General features: G+C 50.3%; 1 protein-coding gene and 1 long non-coding RNA gene across 6 annotated transcripts in view; one reads left to right on the top strand and one right to left on the bottom strand.

The window, feature by feature from the left end:
• Nucleotides 1–362: 362 nt before the first annotated feature.
• On the top strand, nt 363–21,181 carry TRAIP (TRAF interacting protein). Of its 4 annotated transcripts, none has more exons than XM_073901225.1 (15): nt 363–580; nt 5,510–5,567; nt 6,085–6,168; nt 8,200–8,239; nt 8,845–8,972; nt 10,190–10,278; nt 10,779–10,892; nt 11,826–11,913; nt 12,508–12,597; nt 13,033–13,121; nt 17,821–17,976; nt 19,786–19,834; nt 20,106–20,255; nt 20,355–20,405; nt 20,611–21,181. In XM_073901225.1, the coding sequence occupies exons 1-15, from the start codon at nt 483–485 to the stop codon at nt 20,728–20,730; spliced, it is 1,404 nt and encodes a 467-aa protein (XP_073757326.1). In that variant the 5' UTR covers nt 363–482; the 3' UTR covers nt 20,731–21,181. The 4 variants fall into 4 exon arrangements, 3 of the variants coding, with proteins under 3 accessions (XP_073757326.1, XP_025740598.1, XP_025740597.1); XR_003210684.2 differs by having other exon boundaries at nt 364–580; nt 10,184–10,278; nt 20,071–20,255; nt 20,611–20,697; XM_025884812.2 differs by having other exon boundaries at nt 364–580; nt 10,184–10,278.
• LOC112833618 (uncharacterized) overlaps nt 15,623–23,763 on the bottom strand; it is a 12,233-nt gene continuing 4,092 nt past the window's right edge. For both annotated transcript variants that reach the window (XR_003210685.2, XR_012380887.1), the window contains exons 2-3: nt 22,628–22,839; nt 15,623–17,958 (exon numbers count right to left, since the gene is read on the bottom strand). This is a non-coding gene — a long non-coding RNA (uncharacterized lncRNA). The remainder of the gene's footprint in view (nt 17,959–22,627; nt 22,840–23,763) is intronic.

The following is a 23,763-nucleotide window of genomic DNA, read 5'->3' as shown; positions in this document are numbered from 1 at the left end:
GCCCAGAGCCCAGAGGGCCACTCTCCATCGGGACCATCGTCCCATTCCCCTGTGGCTTCGGTCTTCTCGACTCTCGAAGTGCAGAGAAGGCTGCCCTGACGGAACAGGGCTGAGGAGCCAATGCCCGGCGCGCCTCGCACCAGATCTGGCGTCGGACCATAATGTCTTGTCTTGCCCCAGAAAGGGGCCCGCCGGCGGCATAGCTGCTGCGAGTACCTGCCGAATCCTTCGGGGAGCCTCTGGAGAATTACAGCTGACAGTCTCGCGCTCAGCCCCAGGATTCTCTTCGGTCGTTAAGCCCCGCCCCCATGGTTTGTCCAATCCGGATCCAGCCTCCAGGCTCCTTATAACCACTTCCGGTCCGCTCCCGGAAGTTGCGCCGTGGAGCCAAATTTGAAGCCTGCGGGGACGCGGGGGCGCGGCCGCGAAGCTGCACCGGTCGAGGTTTCCTTGGCTGCCTGATCCCCTTTAGACCAGTCATCATGCCTATCCGTGCGCTGTGCACCATCTGCTCCGACTTCTTCGACCACTCCCGAGATGTGGCCGCCATCCACTGCGGCCACACCTTCCACCTGCAGTGGTGAGTGACCGTAGTGGCGGGGCCGGGCTCTCGGCCTGGTACGGCTACAGAACTGTGGGGTATGGGGTCCCCGGGCGGAGCCCAGACAGGTAATTAAGACGGCACTAGCCTGAGCCCCACCGTAGCTTCCCGACCTGGACTGAGGCGGGTCTGGGCAGACTCCCCAGAGGAGGTGACAGCTGAACTGAGTCCAGGGAAAGAGTTGGTTCGGTGAAGATAAAGTAGGGGGCTCCTTGATCCGCTGGCAGAGAGGTGTGACTTCAACACCTCTGGGCGGAGGTAAACTTTGGCCAAATTAACGAGGCCTTTTATTTCTTCGAGATAACCTGGTAGGCCTCTGGCTATCCGATTTGTTGTGGTTTGCTTGATGGTTTGGGATTATTCTACCCAGAGTCATCTCGTTGGTCAGACACTCCAGTGTATTCACTGACTCCAAGAAACCCAAGATAACATGGAAGGGCAAGGGGGCGCCTGGGTGGCTCAATCGGTAAAGCATCTGCCTTCTGCTCCGGTCATGATCTCAGGGTCCTGGGATTGAGCCCCAAATCGGGCTCTCCGCTCAGCGGCAAGTCGGCTTCTCGCTCTCTTTCTCAAATAAATAAATAAAATATTTAAAAAATACCAAAGAACCATGGAAGGGCAAGGAGGTCCTCCCTGATCCAGCCGTCCTGCTGACCCTTTGAATGTACAGCTGGTGAGGAAAGATTCCCCTAGCAGCTGTGGCCTGGCTGATTCAGAGCTCTTTTTTTTTTTAAATGAAATATAATTGACATACCATATTATATTAGTTTCAGGTGCACAACATATTGATTCAACAATTCTACACATTACTCGATGCTTTACCACGATAATTGTGGTCACCGTCTGTCACCATACAACAGTGTTCTTTTTTTAAGATTTTATTTATGGGGCGCCTGGGTGGCTCAGTTGAGCAACTGCCTTCGGCTCAGGTCATGATCCCAGGGTTCATGGGCTCCCTGCTCAGCGGGGAGCCTGCTTCGCCCTCTTCCACTACCCCCTGCTTGTTCTTTCTCTCTCTCTCTGTCAAATAAATAAATAAATCTAGAAAAAAAGAGATTTTATTTATTTGAGAGAGAGAGCGAGAATGCAGGGGAGAGGGAGAAGCAGGGTCCCTGCTGAGCAGGGAGCCCAATGTGGGGTTGGAGCCCAATGTGGGATTGATCCCAGGACCCTGGGATCATGACTTGAGTGGAGGACAGATGCCCAACCGGCTGAGCCACCCGGGCGCCCCCATACACAGTATTACTGAGTGTATTTCCTACACTGTATTTTTCATCTCCATGAATTATTTATTTTATAACTGGAAGTTTGTACTTCTTAATTCCCTTTATTTCACTGCTGTCTATTTCCAGAACTTTTCCATCATTCCAGACAGAAACACTGTACCAATTAAATGACAGCTCTCCATCACCCCCTCCCCATTGCCCCTGAAAACCTTTATTTTACCCTCTGTCTCCTTGAGTTTTCCTATTCTGGGTATCTTATATAAGTGGAAGCATACAATATTTTTCTTTTAAGTTTTGCTTCACTAAGCATAATGTTTTCAAGGTTCATCCATGTTGTAGCATGTATCAGAATTTCATTCCTTTTATGACTAAAATTCAACTGTATGGAAATACCACATTTTGTTTATCCCTTCATTTGTTAATGGACCTTGAGTTGTTTCCATGTTTTGGCTGCTATGAGTAATACTACTATGAACTGGTTTGGAAGTTTTTGTACGAGTCCCTGCTTTCATTCCTTTTGAGTTATACCCAGAGGTGGAATGACTGGATCATATGGTAATTCTATGTTTAATTTTTTGAAAAACTGCTTTACTGTTTTCCACTTTGACTGCACCATTTTACAACCCCACCAGCAGTGCACAAGGGTCCAATTTCTCCACATCCTTGTCAACACTTGTTATTTTCTGTTTTTGTTTGTTTTTTTATAATAGTTATCTAATGGGTGCCTTTTTTTTTTTTAAATGTCTGTGTTTATAGCTATCAACTTCCCTCTTAGCATGCTTTCACTGTATTCTATAAGTCTTGGTATGTGGTGTTTTCATTTTCACTCATCTCAAGGTATTCTCTAATTTCCTTTGTGATTTCTTCTTTGACCCATCAGTTGTTTAAGAGTGTGTTGTTTAATTTCCACATATTTGTGAATTTTCCAGTTTTTTTTTTCTGTTACTAGTTTTCAGTTTCATTCCATTGTGATCAGAAAAGATACTTTGTATTATTTTAATCTTTTCAAATTTATTAATACTTGTTTTGTGGCCCAACATATGGTCTATCCTGGAGAATGTTCCTTGTGCACTTGAGAAAAATGTGTATTTTGCTGTGATTGGGTGGAGTATTTGTGGGTTAGATCTAGTTGGTTTATGTTGTTCAAGTCCTCTATTTCCTTATTGATTACCTGTCTGATTGTTCTACCCATTATTAAAAGTGTGGGTTATTGACATCTCCAACTTTTATTGTAGAACTGTCTATTTCTGTCTCTAATTCTGTCCATTCTTCTTCCATATATTTTTGGGCTTTGTTGTTAGGTACATCTATGTTTATAATTGTTATTTCTTCTTGTTGGATTGTACCTTTTATCAAAATATAAAGTCCTTCTTTGTTTTTTTGTAACATTTTTTGACTTAAAGTCTATTTTGCCTGACAATAACATAGCACTTCAGCTCTTTTTGTTACCATTTTTTTACTTATCCTGCTTGGGATTCATTATGGTTTTCGAACTTGTGGAACAGTTTCTTTAATTAATTTTGGAAAATTATCGGCCATTATCTTTTCACATATTGTCTCTATTCCATTATATCTTTTGTTTTCATATAGTTTCTCATTTTTTGTTATAACAAATTACTACTAACTTGGTGTGCTTTTGTTTTTTAAAGATTTTATTTATTTGACAGAGAGAGACACAGCAAGAGAGGGAACACAAGCAGGGCGAGTGGGAGAGGGAGAAGCAGGCTTCCCGCCAAGCAGGGAGCCCGATGTGGGGCTCGATCCCAGGACCCTGAGATCATGACCTGAGCCGAAGGCAGACGCTTAACGACTGAGCCACCCAGGCGCCCCTAACTTGGTGTTTTAAAACAACACAGATTTATTATCTTGCAGTTCCAGAGGTCAGAAGTTCAAAATGAGTTTACTGGATTATAGTCAATGTGTGTAAACGGGGATATGCCTTTCTGGGCTTGTAGCCCCATTCTCCATCTTCAGATCTCTCTATGCCTCTGACACTCCTGTTTCGCTTAAGGACCCTTGTGATTACATGGGGGCACACCTGGATAATCTCCCTGTCTCAAGATCCTTTTATTTATTTATTTTTTAAAATTTATTTATTTATTTGAGAGAGAGGAAGCGCACAAGTAGAAGGAAGAGGCAGAGGGAGAAGCACACTCCCCGCGGAGCAAGGAGCCCGATGCAGGGCTCGATCCCAGGACCCTGGGATCATGACCTGAACCGAAGGTGGACGCTCAATTGACTGAGCCACCCAGGCGCCCCCTGTCTCAAGATCCTTAATCACATTTGCAAAATTGCTATTGTCATATAACATGAAATAGTCGCAGGTCTGAGAAATTAGGACATAGACTTCTTGGAGAAAGTGCATAATTCCACCTAGTACTTTCTTTTTGGAATTCCTTATTATATGTATGCTAGACCTTCTCACAGTATCTTTTATATCTTTTATCATCTCTTCTGTATTTTTCCATCTTTTTAATTCTCAGTGTTTTCTCTGACCTTTTTCATTTTACTAATTCTTCAACTGTGCCTAAACTGCCATTAAACTCGTCCATCCAATTCTTAATTTTGGCCATTTTTAATTTTAGAATTTATGTTTGGTGCTTATTAAATTCTGCCATGTCACCTTTTATTCTGTAGTTCTCTACTGATATATTTTTTTCTTTTTTAAAATAAACTCTAACCCCATCACAGGGCTCAAACTCACAACCCCCAGATCAAGAGTCACATGCTGTACCGACTGAACCAGCCAGGCACCCCTCTACTGATATTTTCAGTCTTGATTTTTATTTCCTTAGCATACCATATTATGTTGTGTCTGACAATTCCCGTATCTGAAGTCTTTGTGCATATGTTCTGGTTTGCACGTGTAGTGCTTTTTTCCTTGTCTATTTACTTAAAAAAAACAACTAAAACATTTACTTTATGTAAATGGAATCATACATAATATACCTTTTTTTGTGTCTGGCTTCTCTTCCTCAATGTTATGTGTATGTGATTCATCCATAATATTGTTCTTAGTTGTAGACTCATTCATTCTCGTTGCTGTATAGTATTCCACTGTGCCTGGCTACCTTTGAGTTTATCTTGTCCTAATATATGGAAAATTATTTATCGAAAAAAACTGAGGCCTGGGATGATGGTATTATCTTCCAGAAAGGACTCTTTCTCCCTGGTCTCTGGTGGGAGAGTCTACTAGTAGGAGACTAATTAGAGTTTAAGGCTTGAGATTTTGTTGGACCACTCACATAGAGGATGTGAAGCTAGACTGTATTTTGCTTTTCCCACGACTTGCATTTGCTTCTAGTTTACCCTTACTCTGAAAGCTTAGCCCTTTGGAGTCCCAGCTTAAAGTGGGGGTGTTACTAGAATCCCCATCTCTGAGGGACCCTGAACTTTGGCTCCTGCTCCCTCCTAGTCAGAGCCCCGAATGCTGACAAAAGAGCAGCTCAGGGGTCGGGAGGACCCTAACAGGGCCAAAAAAAGGGCCAACTGGTCAGAGTGCTTGTACCAGTGAGGCCCTGTGGGATGTGCTGTACCACCTGTGGTACTGCCCTCCTTTGTGGTCAGGCATCGGGCTGAGCAGGAATAAGTCAGACACTGTTGTGGTCAGGGTGCCTACCTGGCCTGTATGTCCCTACCCAAGCAAGGGCTCACCAGTCTGCTTCTCTGCTTCTCATTCCAGCCTAATTCAGTGGTTTGAGACAGCACCAAGTCGGACCTGCCCACAGTGCCGAATCCAGGTGAGTGCAATGGGGTGAAAACCTCAGCTGAAGACATCTTTTCCTTGCCAGGGAGCAGGAATCAGGAAAGATCTCTGAAACTGAACAGTATCTTTGACCTTTTTGGACCCTCATGGTTTGAGGCTGATTAAACCTTGTGCTCTTAAGTGGCTCAGGAGGCCTGCTTATGCCCAAGAGTAGCTGGCAGATAGACTTGTTGCCTGGGCCGGTCTTCACCTAGGTAAATTTAGCCTCCTTCCTTGCCTTTCCCCATCCTCGATGCCCAGCACCGAGAGTTGGGTATCTTTTGAACAGTCACCTCATGGGTCTGCGGTGACATTAATTTAGTAACCACCAAACCAGTGGCACCAGCGTGGGATGACTGGAGGGTTACAGAGCTCATCTGATTCCAAGGGATGTGCTGTGAAAAGTGAGGGCTGAGAACAGGCCTGGCTGCCTGTTCGGCTGCATGCACATCCTGTCATCCTTGCTCGTGACCCAGCTATATAGTCATACTCTCTCTTGTCCTTCCATCCAGGTTGGCAGAAGAACCATTATCAATAAGCTCTTCTTTGACCTTGCCCAAGAGGAGGAGAGTGTCTTAGATGCAGAATTCTTAAAGGTACCCAGGATTTATGTCATTCTACTGAACCCCAAGCCCTCTGAAAATTTACTCTCTGCTCCCTCATAGGGTGGGTGTGTAGATTGTGGAGATGGAGTCTGGAGGGAGAGTTGTAGAGGTTTCAAGGCAGAGGGGAGGAGAGCAGAGGAAAAGTGATGATGAGACCCAGTCATTGGAGAAATACACTGTTAGGGAAGAGAGGAGCCACGTGACTGTGAGCCTTCACCCTTGGGATTTCAGAGCAATTCCCACCAAAGACCAGAGTGTCTCTCCTGAGGTTCTCTCACCTTGCAGAGCTTCTACAGCCATCCTTCCCAGCCCACTTTGCTGCTTCGACAGCTAGAGACAGATCAGAAAACTCTTCTAGTCCTCAGCCAGGGAAGATGTGTGGACCCACTACTCACAAACCTGTCTGTGCCTCAAAACTGTGGGGAAGCTTGGTATATATCCAGGTGCCTGAGTCTTTCCCAGACCAGCAATGGAGGGCAGAACCCCTGGAATCAGGATGTGAGCCAGGGCAGAAACCCACAACGCAGGGGAGAATGGGTGAATTCCCCCCTACACTTCTTCCCTTCAAGCCCAAGATTTAACTTTCTTTGTGCACCAGGGGGCTGGATTGGCCAAAACCTCTTGAGGAAGTGGGATTGGGGTTCGCAATGTACCTGGACTCTGTGGGTTCATTTGCTGGGCATCTGTCAGCCCAGGGTTCATTTGGCCTTGGCCCCAGGGTGCCGTGATGTCCTTGGAACCTTACTGCTTCAAGAACGTAGAGCTTTTGTGCTTAAAGCCAGCATGTTCATCGTCATGGTAACTGCTCCTGGTTTTAAACTGCGTCCTCCCTGTGATAAAGACAACAAAGGCAGCTTCGTTTCTTTCTGGCTTTCAAAGCCAGATCTAGGAGACAGAGAGACAACATCTTGAGTAGTTTGGAGCAAGGGCTCGTAGGTACCTTGCTTAGGTGTAGGGGCCAGGGCCTCGGGGGAGCTTTGGGTTGGTGTCTGTTCTCTGGCAGTACGTACATGCCCTTCTCTACCCACCACTTGCACTCCAGGATGTTCTGCCTACGCTGAGCCACCCAGCCACCAAAAGCTTTTGCCCCAGAGTCCTGGGTGGGGATTTTCACAGCAAGGAGCTTATCCTACTGGGGCTGGGCTTTAGTATTGGTCACGTGTGAAATTCTGAGTCTTGTATTGACCTGGAAAGGGTGATCTGGAGGAAGATTTGCCTGGATTCCATCCTGCTACTGCCATGAACCCTTCCTTGGCCAAGACTTTCAGTTCTGCAGTGCCTGGTTTTCCTGCTTATGGAAAACTTCTCTTGCCCATTGGGTGTTGAGTGCTCCGGACTCCTGAATGGAAGCTGGGCTCATTTCTGCCCCTGCCTCTCAGTGGTTCTAGGGCAGTGGCTCTGTAACTTACGCATGGGCTTTAAGAGGTTCATTTGACCCTCACAATAGTATGGTTAGAGCCTAGCACGTGTGAGGTTTCATCCAGAGACGTAAAGTTGTCCCAGCTTACCTACCTCATCAGAGTTGGAAGATTCATGGCACACAGAGTGAGTTCAGAGCTTGGAGAGAAGTAGACTGAAGCAAGCAGGACCTGGGGTGGAGTGAAGGAGTGGTGACCCAAGGTCCTTAGCCATCCCCACTCTGTGTCCCCAGTGAGTACAGCTGAAGCCCAGAGAGTGTAAGGGCCAGCACAGGGCCAAGGAAGTGCTGGAAGCCTTGGCTATGAGACTGATCACACAGGTCCAACTTCGCTTCTCTTGCCCCTGTTCTGCCTCCTTCCCTGTCCCAGGGTCTTGTACTTGAGATTATTTTCCTCCATCTTACCTACTTTTTTAAAAAAGCATAGAGATAAAGCAAGACATATCTCTTCACTGTTGGCTTAGCTTGGCCGTGACATATAGCAGGGTCTGTGGACCTACAGGCCTCATTGTCACCTCCTGGATCTCCCTGCAAGCTTTTTGGGATGCTGTATGGAAGCCAGGTATGATGCTTTTCTGCTTCTTATTGTGGATATTACCTTGTAGAATGAACTGGATAATACGAGAGCCCAGCTTTCCCAGAAAGGTGAGTTAGTAAGAGACAAGGGGCCCTGGGAAGCTCTTGACCTAGGTGGTTCGGGGGCGGGGAGCTGGGAGGAGTGCCTCTAGCCTTCTGGTGAAGCTAGGGGCTCTCCCTGTTTTCTATATCCAAGAGTTTTGCCAGCTCTTGTGATTGGCAGAAAAGGAGAGGAAAGGGAGGTGCCTCGAGCCATCCACTTAGGCCAGATGAGCTTCTTCTCCTTGTCTGAGGCTTCTTGCCCAGGACCGAGGCTGGGAGGGGGCTGCCTAATGGGACAGACTATTTCTAGGAGAGTGTTTGGCTGCTGAGTTTGGCAGGAAACCTGCTTGGGTTCTAAGATGATGAATTAACTAGACCCATGGGAGTGGACAGCAGTGAAATCTTTACTCGGGTAGTTCTAAGAAGCAGAAAGAGGGTCTTATCCCCTGAATGAAGAGACTCTGGTTTAGCTTCCCTGGTTTGGTGCATGCCAGAGAGAGAAGTGGGCCACCCAACTTGCTGACTGGGGACTTGTTCCTTACCTGGCTCAGGGGTGCAGTGCTGGAGCCCAAGGGCTCAGGTTCTTATGCTGATGGGTGAACAGGCCTTCCCCCTTCCCACCCCTGCTGCAGAGAAGGAAAAAAGGGACAGCCAGGTCATCATTGACACCCTGCGGGACACGCTGGAAGAACGCAACGCCACTGTGGAATCTCTGCAGAAGGCCTTAGACAAGGCCGAAATGCTGTGCTCCACCCTCAAGGTGGGTCCCCGGGTCCTGTGCGCACAAGTCCGTTGGCCTTATCATCTGGCTTTCCCTTGGTCATTACCTTCGTTTGTGCAGTTATAAAGTAGAGGCAAATCCCTTCTTCCCCAGGCCTCCAATGTTGTACCCATCCAGTCCATAAGTGAGGGGTCATATTGGCTGTGCTTGGATTTTGTACCGAGTAGTCTGAAGAGGTGAGACCTTCCCGGTGCTTCTCGGAGGGGCAGCTCAGCCAAGACCTCAGTGAAGCTGAACCTTGTTTCCAAAAGTGGTTTGTACTCCACCGATGAAGCCAGACGGAAGAACCTTCCATTAGCACTTTAGTCCTTGGCTGGGCTGCTCTCTGGAGCCAGATCAAACAGCATCCCAAGGAGGAGCAGGGGGCCTTTGAAGTCAGCTGTGCTGAGCTGACCGGGCAGATCAAAGCCTGCAGAGCAAGCTGCTCTAGACCCAGATGAATTTTGTATCAGCCTGGGTTGGTGAGCCTCTTGCTCTCTAAGGGGCATGAGGCGATTGATCTGAGCCCGCAATTGATATTCTGGCCTCGTAAGAAGGAGCAGTCCTTGCTGGATGCCATTTGAAAGGGAAAGGGAGCCATCTTTGTGAACAGACAGAGCCCCAGGGTGTTCGTTGTCTCTGTTCCTGCTTGGTGGCTGGGCTGGATCACGTGGCCTGGCCAGTGGGAGGGAAGGAGTGAATCAGGACCTGGCTGCAGAGCGGGCATCTTTGATAGCATTCCCAGGTCAGAGATGGAGTGCTTTTGTGCTGAGGGCAGCCTGGCTAGCTGCCTCTGGTTCAGCTCCCCTAGCCTGATTGATAACTATCCTCGGGTCTAGATGGTGGCTAATGAGACCTGGATTTGTGTTTCTTCAGCTTCCTACATGACATGCACCATGAGCCCTTAGGCCACAGGACCTTGGCAGCCCACAGTGGGCCTCTAGCTGGTGGTAGTGGGTTGTGCCTGGGGTAAGACATATCTCAGGAGGAAGCAAGCGGGGAGGCGAGGAAGCAGTTGGCATAGGGCCTCATAGCAGAAAAAGCACAAGCCAGATTGGGGCCCAGGAGCCTTCCTCCCTGGAGGCTGGGCACACACGGTTATCAGCACTTGGAAAAGGAGACAGTTCTAGAGTAGAGGTTCAGGATGACTTTAGCCATGGGCCCTGGGATTGTCCAAGCAACAGGTAGGCATGGGTGTGTTTGCTCTTCAGAAGCAGATGAAGTACTTGGAGCAGCAGCAGGACGAGAGCAAACAAGCCCAGGAGGAGGCGCGCCGACTCAGGAGCAAGATGAAAACCATGGAGCGGTGAGCCTGGAGCTGGGTACTCCCTCTGCCCTTGCTCCTATGGCCCCCAGAGGGCCCAGCTCTTAGGACTGCAGTAGGGGTTGGCACCTCTGTGGCACAAACCTCCGTAGGCCATGTGGGGTTCAGGCCAACTGGGTGTGGGCCCAGGTGTCCTCGCTCGGCCTCGGTGGGCTCCTCCACTTTCCAGGGGGCCCCTTGCCTCAGTCCTCCCTCTTCCTGTTGCCCATGGCCCGGTGACCTGGCAGGTCTTTTGCTCCAGAGACCTTTCTCCAAGGATCCCTGACTTTGAGGACCTGTGAGCACCCATCCTTCCCCAGCAGCGTCCCTGCAGCTGTGTTCAGCTCTGCCGTGGGTCCTTTCTTTGGGTAGACCCGCCTGCTAAAGCATGCTGGCAGGCCAGGCTGTCACCATAGCAACAGCGGCAAAGGAAAGCCGAGCTGCACTGGGTACCTACCCATCAGCCTCCAGATTGTAAATGCCGTGGGCTGGGTGTTTTTCAGGATTGAGCTCCTGCTCCAGAGCCAGCGGCCCGAGGTGGAGGAGATGATCCGAGACATGGGTGTGGGGCACTCCGCGGTGGAGCAGCTAGCCGTGTACTGCGTGTCCCTCAAGAAGTGCGTGCTCCGGCCCCTGTGGCCCAGTCCGGGGGCTAAGCCACGGCACCCTCTCTGCTGCCCATCACTTGTAAGGCAGAGCAGGCAGACTTAAGGGGCAGGCTCCGGAGATATGCTGCCTCAGTTTGAACCCTGACCCCACCTCTCACCATGCGGCCACGAGCCAGTTTCTTGGCCTCTGACCCACAGCTTCCTGAATGGAGATAGTAATAACTTGCCTCATGGGGTTATTGAGAGAATGAGTGTGAACATAAATGTTATTTCTTTTTTTTTTTTTAATATTTTCTTTATTTGCAAGAGAGAGAATGAGAGACAGAGAGAATGAGAGGGAGGAGGGTCAGAGGGAGAAGCAGACTCCCCGCTGAGCGGGGAGCCTGATGCGGGACTCGATCCCAGGACTCCAGGGTCATGACCTGAGCCGAAGGCAGTTGCTTAACCAACTGAGCCACCCAGGCACCCCATGAATGTTATTTCTAAGAAGGTTGCCACCACTGTCTGGGCTATAAGCCCCATCGTGATAAATGGAGCCTGTTTCCTATCAGCGCTCACCGATTCTGCCTGACTTGCATCAGAAACTTTGCTACTGTGGATGTGAGGTTGGGGAAAAGGCTCCTTGGCTGACAGGCATGGAGGATCCCAGATGTCTCCTGTGAGGACCAGGTGGTATCGGGGGCCTCTTCATGAGGGCAGGACTTCCTGCAAAGCCTCTGCAAAGCCTCTCCAATCACCCGTGCCTGCAGGACAGGCAGGGAACAGAGACTCCCCCGCTCTCCCTGCAGGACCCTCTGCAGCACCACCCTGCTGGGCTCCGGTGTCAGAGTGGGAATGAGAACTGGCTGAGGGGCCAGCTTGGGCTTTGTGTTTGTTTGGTGCCATGGTGCGGTCTGACCAGCAGGGCACCCCATTCTGGCCTCTCTTCCTGGCCCCTCACAGAGAGTATGAGAATCTAAAAGAAGCACGGAAAGCCTCAGGGGAGCTGGCGGACAGACTGAAGAAGGACTTGTTTTCTTCCAAAAGCAAGGTAACAGTGGGGAGCAGGAGGTGAGGGGAGTGGGGGCTGTCCTTTCCTCGCGCTCAGTCCTGTCCCCTGAGCAAAGCCATGGGGACTGTTGGTGCAGCAGACTCCACGGGGCCTCTGGGTGATTCACAGAGACTGGTTCCTGGGCCTCGGCTCTGGCTCTGTGGCTTGTCCACTTAGGGTGGCAGGTCATGCAGGCATCCCCCCCCAATACGTGCACACTTACGCTCCCTTCTATCCTTCCTGGCCCCTGGGCACTTCTCGGCTGGAGAGCACAGATCCCGAATGTGACAGTGTTAGAGGCCTGCTTTTGTCCCAGGCCCAGAGTAGGGAGGAACGTACCTGGAACCCCATTCAGTCCCAGCTGCTTTATCTCTGGGCCCGGTGCATCCATGGGCTGTCGGATATAGAACGCAGCCCTAATCCCTGGGCAGCTCCAGATGGGCATGGACAGCCCCACAAAGCCACGGTCTCCCCATGTGTCCTTAGACTCTTCTGGACCCTGGGCTCCCATGAGCATGCACTGGGTAGCAGCAGGTGGGGGCAGGCACAGAGCCGCCTGCTGGCCTGTCCTTTACTCCCTGTACTTTCCTGTAGTTGCAGACAGTCTACTCTGAACTAGACCAGACCAAGTTGGAGCTGAAGTCGGCGCAGAAGGATTTACAAAGTGCTGACAAGGAGATTGTGGTAAGGGACATCCCTGGCCAGACGGGAACGACGGGTCGTTTGTGTGTCCTCCGAGAACCTAGAAACCTGTGCCCCAGTCTGTGGCGGTGGTTTTGGGTTCCCTGCATCCTCCTGGGTCAGAATGGGTCAGGATGTGTACCTTGGCCCTGATTTGGAGCCTGGGCCGCCTCAGTAGAGGACAGACAGCACCATGGGTCTTCCCCTACAGCCTGTCCTGTACCTATATCCCCAGGGATATAGCCTTACCGGAGGAGAGGCTTCACCAGAGAGGGGTTCTGAGACCAGGTGATCCCAGGGGTTCAGGATGTTGGGGGTTCAGGCCTTGCTCTGTTCCCAGTGGGCTTGCCTGTCATGCATGTTGTTCACGTCCTTGACAGTCTCTCTGGACTTGCTGCTTCAGCCTTCCTTTCACACTCTTCTCTTTCCTTCCCCAAGAGCCTGAAAAAAAAGCTAACGATGCTGCAGGAAACCCTGAACCTGCCACCCATGGACAGTGAGACTGTCAACCGCCTGGTTTTAGAGAGGTTGGTTGACTTCCTGGGGTGGTGCAGGGGTCATAAGCCGGAAGAAGTCCCTGGTAAGGGTCTTCACTACTCCTGGCTTTGGTCGGGTGGGTGGTCCATGTGGGCCTGAAGGCTGTGGGCCTCCTGCCCTGGGACACAGCCAAGATTTAGTGGGAAAGCAGCTTTGAGGCAAGTTCTGGGCTCTGACAAGGAAAGGCTAAGGTAGGTCAGAGAGGACCTAGGGATGGGTAGGGAAGGGGCAGGAGTGTTGACTGTCCTCACGCATCCTATTTATGAAATGCTTACCAAATGCATCTGTCTGCCCCAGATTCTGAAACAAACATGAAACCAATCACCAAAATAAATTCTCCGCTGGTCTCGGATGTGTGCATTAAAGCTGCCGGCAGAGGGAGCCAAGAGGCAGAGGAATGGGTGTCCCTGCCGGGACTGGCTGCCCATTCCTCCTGAGTGTTGCACACACGCCGAGCTAAGAGCATCTTTGGGCTGTTCTGCCTAGCTGCCCAGCTGATGGCCCAGACGGAAAGCACATAACCCAGTGGCCCAGCCTTTTATTTGAGCCACTTTTCAATGTCCTTTGGAAAATCATTATGCTCCTTCTTCCTCACACCCAGTCAGTTGCCAGAGTCTGCCCCTCTAACCTCTGGTGCCTCCTGATCCAGTCTGTCCCTGGCCACCACCTCCAGGTGACGCAGGTGACCCATCCTCCGCTCCTCCTGTCTGCCCGGCTTATGAGCCCCCGGCTTCACGTCATTCCTCCCCCCACCAAACACTCCCAGACCTCTTGGCACTCTGCCTGAGGCACTCGTGCAGCGAGCCCGTAAGCACACACCCGGCTGTGAGAAGACCGGGAGCCGCGTCTTGATCTGTGCTCCTCACCACCAGCTTCCTTGCACGTCCGTTCTTCTCCCCACACCGTGCTGCCTGGTCAGCATCTGCACTGGGGAGCGAGTGCCCACAAACCGGTGTCCTCTCGTTCTCATTTTACCTTCAGTTCCCCATCCGTACTCTTTCCTTTTTACCTCAGACCCTCCAGGGTCTCTTCATGGAGCTAGAGCTGACTGCCCCCCCGCCAGTTTGGGTTGGACTGAGAAATGGCTGTGGGAGTGTGATGGGCACATGACTCTCTGTGAAGTCCAGCGTGTTGCTGATTTGGACAAACTAGACTCCGTGTCTGGTCCTTCCTCCCCATTCCACCCTCAGAGCCCACTGGCCATGCTGGCTTGGAAGCCCCAGGTAGCACAAGGGCTCTGTCAGGAGCTTGACTCATAGGGAGCCGATAGTCTCGAAGACCATCTCATGCAGTCAAACATTTAGAACTCAAACTGCCTCGAGGCAGGAAGGAAAACTCCTTTTCCTAGCCTATCACTCAAGGCTGCTATCGACAAGCTCCACAGTGCTCCCTCCACTTCCCGCTCCGTGGGCCTCAGGGTATTTCCACACACGTGTGCTCTGTGTCTGGCATCCACAGTGAGGGATGCCTCTAGGCTCCCAGGGACTTTGCATACCTGCCTTTGCTTACTTTCTTTACCAGTCCACGCTGGAGTGAGGCCTAGACTTCTATAACTGCTTCTTACTGAGGGCGTGCTGCATGTCAGGCTCTCTCAGCCCTCTTGCAGCTTGTGTTCCAGTGGGGTAGACAGACTGCAGGGTTAGATGGCCAAGCCCCAAACGCCCCCGACCACACACCACGACAGGCCACATCCCATGACAAGAAAAGAGGTGCTTGTGCCGTTTGCATTTAGAGGCTTCAGTGAGGGGTGAGCCTGGCTCTCAGGGCTGGGGCACGCGGGAGCCACGAGGGTGTGCAGCTTGGGCTGGGGGTGTGCGTGTGTGGCGTGGCTGTGGAGAGCGGGGTGTGATGAGGTTTGTTGACCCTCTGGGGTGGGAGATAGTGGCAGAGGACCTGCTGGGGTCGGTCGATAGTGGCAGAATTAACAGAGACTACAGAAATGTTGCCACGAGTGCTTCTGGCTGCCACTTTCTGCTGTGGCTCCCAGAGGGGGCAGCAAAGCAACCAGCATGGCATTGGTTTGAGGTGGGCTTGTGCAACCTTTGTTTTCACTTGCAGGCAAGAAGGGGTAGAGCTTCTGGGGACCTGGTCAGGGAAAAGAAGAGATAGTCCAAGCTTCCCACATTGCTTACCCACCCGAATCAGTGCACGTAGTCCCCTTTCCTCAGATCAGCATGCCCCAGTGGGCTCCCGGCCAGAGGCTCATACCCTCACAGTGCATCCCTCCGTCCTAGAGCAGTGGGAGTAGGGCTTTGGGCAGCCCCGATAACAAGGTCTCTAACTGAAGGAAATAGAGGATGTTCTTGGGGCTGCCCTGCCACTCCCCAGGGTTCTCTGACCACAGGAGCTAGGGAGCCCTACCAGGCCTGGGTGGGCTAGAAAAATCCTAGTGGCTGCAGTTTTCTAACAGAATACCACCCCCCACCCCCATTATAAACGTAACAACACATTCATTGTTGAGAATTTGGAAAATACGGACTTAGCGCAGAGGTCGCTGTTGACGTGTGGTTTATTTTCTTCTAGTCCTTTCTCTGTATGTGGGGAAAGGGGTAGGGGGATGTGTGTGCACCAAAATTGTACTTTCCATAGAGTTGTTTTCCCAAATTACAGTGGTAAAACATACCTAACAAAATTTAGCAACATTTTCAAGTGCACAATCCAGTGGCATTACATACATAATGTTGTGGTCTCCTCTCCACCAGCCACCTCCAGAACCCTTTTCATCTTGAAAAACTGAAACTCTGTACTCATGAAACAATAACTTCTGTTTTCCAGCCCCTGGCACCCACCATTCTACTTTCTGTCTCCATGATTTTGACTACTCTAAATCCCTCATATAAGTGGAGTCATTCAGTTTTTGTCTTTTTGTGACTGGCTTACTTCCCTCAACATAATGTCCTCAGGGTTCATCCATGTTGTAGCAGGTGTCAGTATTTCTTTCCCTTTTTAAAGCTGAATTGTATTCCATTGTATGTATATACCACATTTTGCTTATACACTCGCTGGTGGATGGACTTTTGGGTTGCTTCCACCTTTTAACTATTGTGAGTATGCGCCTATGAACATGGCTGTGCAAATATCTCTGAAATCCTGCTTTCAGCTCTGGATGTATACCCAGAAGTGGACCGGCTGGATCATATGGTAATTCTATTTTTAATTTTTTGAGGAATTGCTGTACTATTTTGCACGGCAGATGTACCATTTTCCATTCCCACCAACAGTACATAAGGATTCCGATTTTTTTTTCAAGATTTTGTTTTTAAGTAATCTCCATACCCAACATGGGGCTCGAACTCATGACCCTGAGATCAGATCGCCTGCTCCACCCATTGGGCCAGCAGGGCTCCCCAGGGTCCCAATTTTACCACATCCTCACCAACACTTGTTATTTTCTGTTTGTTTAGGTTTTTTGTTGTTGTTGTTGTTCAGAGCAGCCATCCTCGTGGGTGTGAAGTAGTATCTCATGGTAGTCTTGATTTGCATCACCCTAATGACGAGTGACGTTGAGCATCTTCTCATGGGCTTACTGGCCATCTGTAGATCGTTTCTGGAGAAAAGTCTATTCAGGCCCTGTGCCCAGTTTTGAACTGGGTTGTTTGTTTTCCATTATAGAGCTTTGGTTCTATCTATATTCTGGATTTTAGTTCTTTATGTGAGAGATGATTTGCAAACAGTTTCTTCCATTCTATGGATTGCCTTTTTACTCTGTTCACAGTGTCTTTTTTTATTATTATTATTAAAGATTTTATTTATTTGACAGAGAGACACAGCGAGAGAGGGAACACAAGCAGGGGGAGTGCGAGAGGGAGAAGCAGGCTTCCCGCCGAGCAGGGAGCCCAATGCGGGGCTTGATCCCAGGACCCTGGGATCATGACCTGAGCCGAAGGCAGACGCCTAACGACTGAGCCACCCAGGTGCCCCGACAGTGTCTTTTTAAGATTTTATTTATTTATTTGTGAGAGAGAGAGCATGGGGGCAAGGGGGAGAGGGACAAGCAGACTCTGTGCCAAGCCCAGAGCCCGATATAGGGCTCGATCCCACAATCCCAAGATCATGACCCAAGCCAAAACCAAGAGTCAGATGCTCAACTGACTGAGCCACCTGGGTGCCCCGATTGTATCTTTTGATGCACACAATTTTAAATTTCTTTGAAGTCCAACTTGTCTGCTTTTTCTTTTATCGCCTAGTATACAGAGTTTTGTATCACTTTTTAAATGTAGTATATGAACATTTCCCCATGTTATTAAGTTTACTCTCCAGAAACACTACTTTAATGTCTGCATCATATGTAGGCTGTGAAAGTGCCAGCCCCCTGGGGAGTCATTTGACCATTTCCAATATTGTGCCATTTGCCATCTATATCAATCTGTGGTCACATCTCTGCCCCTTGCACTGCATTCTGAGAAATGAAGCTGTTTGGTCAAAAAGCAACCTTTTGTTTGTACACTTGGGTTTTGTGTGTGTTTTGCTTGCTTCCTTCCATGTCTTGAAGACTTTCACTGGTCCCATGACTGAAGCACTAAGCCAAGTGGTTTTTTTCTGTAGAGATTCAGGCTTCCTTGAAGGGTGGCCCTGAGCCAGGTGTGGGCTCCAGACCCCTGGAACCAAGCCATCTCTGATGCTTCAGGGACTGTTGTCCTTCTGGACTGCCATGGTGGTCCAGAGTAACCAGGCCAACTCTGCCTATAGCCCAGCCCCCATGGAGATGCTGAGCCTGAAGCTTCGCCGACCGGCCTTCGGTGATGACATTGACCTCAATGCCACCTTTGATGTCGACACGCCTCCATCCCAGCCCTCCAGCATCCATCATGGCCGTGCCAAGAAGCTCTGCCAAGAGATAGCACAGTAAGTGGTAGTCCCTGGCCCTGTCCACAGCCCCGAGGGAGGATGACCGAGAGGTCTCTGCAGGCCCTGCCCTCATCACTCCGAGTGGCTGATAGGGCAGTGAGGGTCACCTGGGGTTGGCCATGACTTTGATTCTGACCACCTCTTCTTTGCTCTCCTGAGTACTCTGTGCAAAGCTCTAATCTTGCTTGTTTTGGTCATTACTACCACCCTTCAGGCAAAGGGGTTGTGATGTGAGTTGGAGAGAACACAGGGGTCCCAGTAGTGGCAGGTCTGGGTTGATGATGTTGGGGGGTGTGTGTGCTCCCCATACCTTGAATGCCTGCCCACCAGAGTCCTGAGCCAGGGACTCTGAACTTCCTCTTCCATTGTGTGCCTCTTTGGCTCATGCTTAGAACCATCTCAAATCATGGAGCCCAGGGCCCCACCACCTAAGGGGGTATCCCGCAGGGGCCGGTATAAGAAGCTGTGGGGAGCTGCAGTGGGATGGGTGGGACCTGCACTAGGGGTGCAGTGGACTGGGAATGGGCAAGTCGTCTGCTTGGCCAGGCAGGCCAAGTATGGTTCATCAGGGAGACGAGAACTACTCCTGTAGGTACATGTAGGTATACGCTGCTCAGGTAAGGGGGTCAAGGGCAGAGTGGGTTTCCTCCTAACTGGAGACTTTGGACATGAGAGAAAGAAATTGAGGTGTTAAGCAGTGAAGGTGGAAGAGGCCTGGGGAGAGGGCAAAAGGGAGAGCCAGCTGGACTCTCCATCTCTCCCCACCGTCGGGGCTGGAGGCACCTGTGCTGTATAGGGCCGGGCCTGGTAGCCGTGGGAAGCAACCCTTGGGTGTGCGGGCTGCCGTCAGGGGACCTATGAGTGCCTGCAGCACGTCCTGGCTTCTTCATGTCGTCTCTTTAGCTGTAAATGGTGAGACATTTTTATCATCTTCAGGGCCTGCAGGGAGGCTGAGGGAACCCAGGATGCTTCCACCTTGGATCAGCTCCCCAGGGCCAAACTTGCAGCAAGTGGAGAATCTTCCCATGGTCATCATGTAGCCTTACCACAGGCTATGGGGGCAGGAGTGGAGGGGTCCAGAGCTGACAGGCCCGATCTTGCCTTTGTCCTCGTGGCTTTGAGAAGCCACATGGTCAGCCTTAGGTTACCATCCTTCTACCCACCTGGGAAAATACCAGGAAAGGGTATTCAGCTGCTAGTGTCCCCAGGAATTGGATGGAAACACTGTGTCTAGTTCTGGAGCTGGGAGTGAACAGCCAGGGCTTGGGGCCATGATCAGTTCTGCCCCCAGACCCTGCCTGCACAGATTATCTAGGAAGATGACCTAGCCCTGTGTGATGGGAGTACTTTATGAGCTCTCTACCAAGGGTCTTAGGGTGGTGGTGGCCCCTCTCTGGGCAGATGCGGCTAAGTCTGAGCTCATGAGGTGCCTTCTGCCTGTATCAGGACATGACTGGCTTTCCTCCTGTGGGTGGTGGATCAGCTGGGCCTCCATCCCCACATAGAGCCCAGAACACGGTGAGGTTCCTGAGGCCTTGGGGAGCATTCAAATTGGCTTGGCTCCAAGTGGAAGCCACAAGATTGGAAAATGGTCCAACTTCCCCCTCCCCACTCTGGCAGCTGTGACTGTCCAGCTCTTCACAGACCTGCACTTGGAGTGCGGCTGACCGAGGGGCCTTGCCCAGCACACAGCCATTACAGCAGCCGTGACCCATGGTGGCTCCCTGAGGGCCATGTGCTGAGCCTGGCTTGCCTGGTCCTGTGTCTTGCTCACCTGCCTCTTGCCTTCATGTCTCGCTCTTGCAGCTCTCCCGTTCAGGACATCCCCAAGAAGATGCCCAAAGGCCCCAAGCAGGTAAGCCTTCCCAGAAGTCAGGCAGTCACCATCCAACCCTTGCCAGGACCGAGTGTAAAGCTGGGCTTCCAAGAGGGCAGGGTCTTGCCAGAGCCCTCTCACTCCTGGCCCAGGACTGAAACGCTTCGGAGCTACCTGGGAACTCTACTCATTAACCTTCCTGCCTCCGGGTGAGGCATCAGAGATCCTGGTCCTGTTCCACCACCATGACCCGGCCCCTCCTTTGCTGCCATCAGGCTCATCAAGTCTGGCTTTGGGGTCTCCCCTCCAGGAGTCCCAGCTCTCACTGGGCGGCCAGCACTGTGTGGGAGAGCCAGATGAGGAGCTGGCTAGTGCCTTTCCTGTCTTCATCCGGAATGCCGTCTTAGGCCAGAAACAGCCCAAGAGGGCCAAGGCAGAGACCTGTCACGGCACAGATACGGTGAGTATGGCTCCCCATGAGTGGCAGGGGCCAGCCCTCTTAGGGGGCCAGCCCCCTAGCCTATTAGCCTGGCCGACTCACTTCTTCCTTCTACCTTAGGTAAGGACAGGCTTCGATGGGCTTGGAGGTCGGACAAAATTCATCCAACCTGTATCCTTGTTCTGTGACATTGGGCTGAGCTGAGCTAGCCACACCGTCCCTCACCTGTACCCCCAGCCCCAGCCTGGGGCAGTGGCTACAGCCTCAGCTGTGCACAGCTGGACCTCCCTCAGTACAGCAGAGCTGCCCACCCCCCAGGCCTAAGCCTTTGCTGCCCAGTCTCCTCTTTAGGCCTCTTCCTTGACATCTTCTTCAGACTGACACGACTATGATCCGCCCAGTACCTGTGAAACCCAAGCCCAAGACTAAGCAGAGAGTGGGGGTGAAGAGAGCGCTCCCTCCCTCCCAGGCCAAGCTGGACACCTTCCTGTGGTAGTGAGAACAGTGAGCCGGATCAATGGCCAGATACATGCCTCCAATTTATAGGCCAGGACTGGCTCAGCAGGGGGTTTGGGGGGCAAGACCCCACTTCCAGGACCAGCCCCAAGGTCAAGGGTAGACAAAAAGTTGGGGGAGAGGGTGAGGCCCAGAAACGGTGCTTTACTTGCACTTACCCTTGCCCCCCCCGCCCCCAAACACACACACCGGGTCTAACATACTGGGCCTATGTGTGGTTGCTGAAGTGAGACCAGCAGGACTTCCTCCTTGTCAGAGGCTCCTGTTTGTAGCCAGATGTGGCTGGGCTGCTTCTGATTCTCCAGACTAAGGTCTTTTGTTGACTGTGTGGACCAAAGTGCCTGGGGCTTCTTGGGCAGTTTCAGCCTGCCCAAGCTTCTGCCTGCTTCTGACTTGCTGCTAGGCGTGGCCAGAACAGAGCAGGATGGGGAATGGGGGGATGGTGGTGGGGAGAGGATTGGGGGGAGGGGAAGATTTCTATGTAAAATAAAAAAGATAGAATTTTTTCTTCATGGCTCTGGGAGTATGAATTTGCATCAACACTTTGGCAAACCGTTTGGCATAATTTTCTAAAGTAGGGCCTTCACCTAGACTCAGACTTAGTAGTCCTACCCTTAGGCATGTGCCCCCTCCTAGGGCACAAGGAGACTCCAGCAGGAATGAGACCACTGCAGTTTTGTCCACAGTCCAAGCTGGGCACAGCCCAAATGCCATAGGCTGGAAAGCAATTGGGTTAACAGGTATAGCCATACAGGGAACTCCCAGCAAGCAAAATAAATAATCAGTGACCTTTGAGTCTTAACTTCAAGAGCGCTTGCTCCTAGACTTCCCCTTGTGACCTCTAGCTTGGCTGAGATCTCCTACAGTTCCCTTTCTCACCACTGCAGGGGGGTTCATCTGTCTCTACGGGGCCCAGCATGGGCCTGGCACAGGGAGTGAAGATGAGTGCCCTCATGCTTCGGGCTGAGCATGCTCCGCTGCCCCCAGCACATCTGGAGGAGCATCACAGAGAGAAAGTAATGCTTGGTTACGGGGGCTGGGTCCCTCTGCTGCCACCTTGAACCAAGGAGGTTTGATGAGGGGAGGTGCAGCCTCAACCTAAGGGTGCAGTCGGTGGCGGCCTAATAGCCGGCCGAGTGATCTTAGGCAAACTACCTAGCCTCTCTGAGTCTCAGCCTCTTTAAAGTGGGGACAGTAGCACTAACCTCCCAATTGTGAGAACCTGATGAGTCAGCGTTGCAGGTTAAGAATTTATGACCCCTAAGGAAATAATGCAGACTCAAAAGACAAATATTGTATGATTTCACTTAAATGAGGTATCTAGAATGGGTAAATTCAGAGACAGAAGTAGAATAGAATAGAGGTTACCAGGGGCTAGAGTGAGGAGAAAACAAGGAGTCCTTAATGGTTAGAGAGTTTCTGTCTGGGGTGATTTGTTTTCTTGCTACATAAACTACCCCCCCACCAGCTTTTAAAGAATTCCAGTATAGTTGGGTGCCTGGGTCGCTCAGTTGGTTAAGCATGCAACTATTGATCTCAACTCAGGTCTTGATCTCAGGGTCATGAGTTCAGGCCCAGCATGGAGCCTTCTTAAAAAACGATTTTTTTTTTTTTAATTCTAGGATAGTTACCATACAGTGTTATATTAGTTTCAGGTATACAATATCGTGATTCAACACTTCATACATTACTCAGAGCTCATCACAATAAGGGTACTCTTGATCCCCTTCCCCTATTTCACCCACCTTCCCCCTGCCTGGGGTGATTTTAAAGTTTTAGAAATAGATAGTGGTGATGGTTACAAAACAGCTATGCTAGACCTAAATACAAAGAAGTGGAAAGAGCAACTATAATCAACTATTTCAGAACTCTGATACCTGGTTAGACAACTAGGAAAGTACTTGATGGAGGAAGAGCCAGGCTTGAACCAGCCACCATCCCCTATTCCTCATGGTTGTGGGGATAGCAGCTCCAGTTGCAAAAGCAGCTGATTGGTGCCAGAGCAGGAAGTGGATCTGAGGTTGTCTCCAGGTAGATGGTCTCAGAATTGAGTTGAATTGCAGGATGTGCAGTTGGCACTGGAAAATTGCTGGGTGGTACAGAATAAAATACACACATAGGAATTAGTGTCAGAATCCTAAAAAACGATAGAGAAAATCAGCAAAACCAAGAGCTGCTTCTTTGAAAGGTCAAGAAAATTGGCAAACTTTTAAATAAATTAAGAGAAAAAAGACAAATTATCAAAGTTAAAGGAAAATGGGGATGCCGTAACCAATTTTACAGAAATGGAAAGGATTATAAGAGGATATTGTGAACAACTGTACACCAACAAACTGGATAGCCTAATTGAAATGGACAAACTTGTAGACACAGAAACTAACAAAACCAACTCAAGAAGAGAGAGAAAATATGAATAGACCTGAAACTAGTCAGGGGATTGAACCAGTATTCAAAAAACTCCGAAGATGGGGCACTTGGTGGGCTCAGTCGATTAAGTGTCTGACTCTTGGTTTTGGCTCAGGTTGTGATCTCATGGGTCATGGGATGGAGCCCTGTGTTGGGCTCTGCACTCAGTGGGGAGTCTGCTTGAAGATTCTCTCCCTCTGCCCCTCCCCCAATTCGCACACGCGCGCACACTCTCTCCTTTCTCTCAATAAATCTTTATTTTTTTATTAAAAAAATTTTTTTAAAGATTTTATTTATTTGACAGCAAGAGCAGGAACACAAGCAGGGGGAGTGGGAGAGGGAGAAGCAGGCTTCCCGCCGAGCAGGGAGCCCGATGCGGGGCTCGATCCCAGGACCCTGGAACCATGACCTGAGCCGAAGGCAGTTGCTTAACTAACTGAGCCACCCAGGCGCCCCTAAATAAATCTTTAAAAAACAAAACAAAAACTCCCAAGAAGGAAAAGCCCAGGACAAGATAGCTTCACTGGTGATTCTATCAAACATTTATTTTCTATCAAACATATTTTATTTTATTTTATTTTATTATTTTATTTTATTTTATTTTATT

The sequence above is a fragment of the Callorhinus ursinus genome, unplaced genomic scaffold (assembly GCF_003265705.2).
Source record: "Callorhinus ursinus isolate GAN/ISIS: 27379988/994484 unplaced genomic scaffold, GSC_fseal_2.0 scaffold15, whole genome shotgun sequence".
NCBI classification, from domain to species: Eukaryota; Metazoa; Chordata; class Mammalia; order Carnivora; family Otariidae; genus Callorhinus; species Callorhinus ursinus.
Note: the sequence above shows the minus strand (reverse complement) of the source record. Positions and strands in the feature narration are given on the sequence as shown.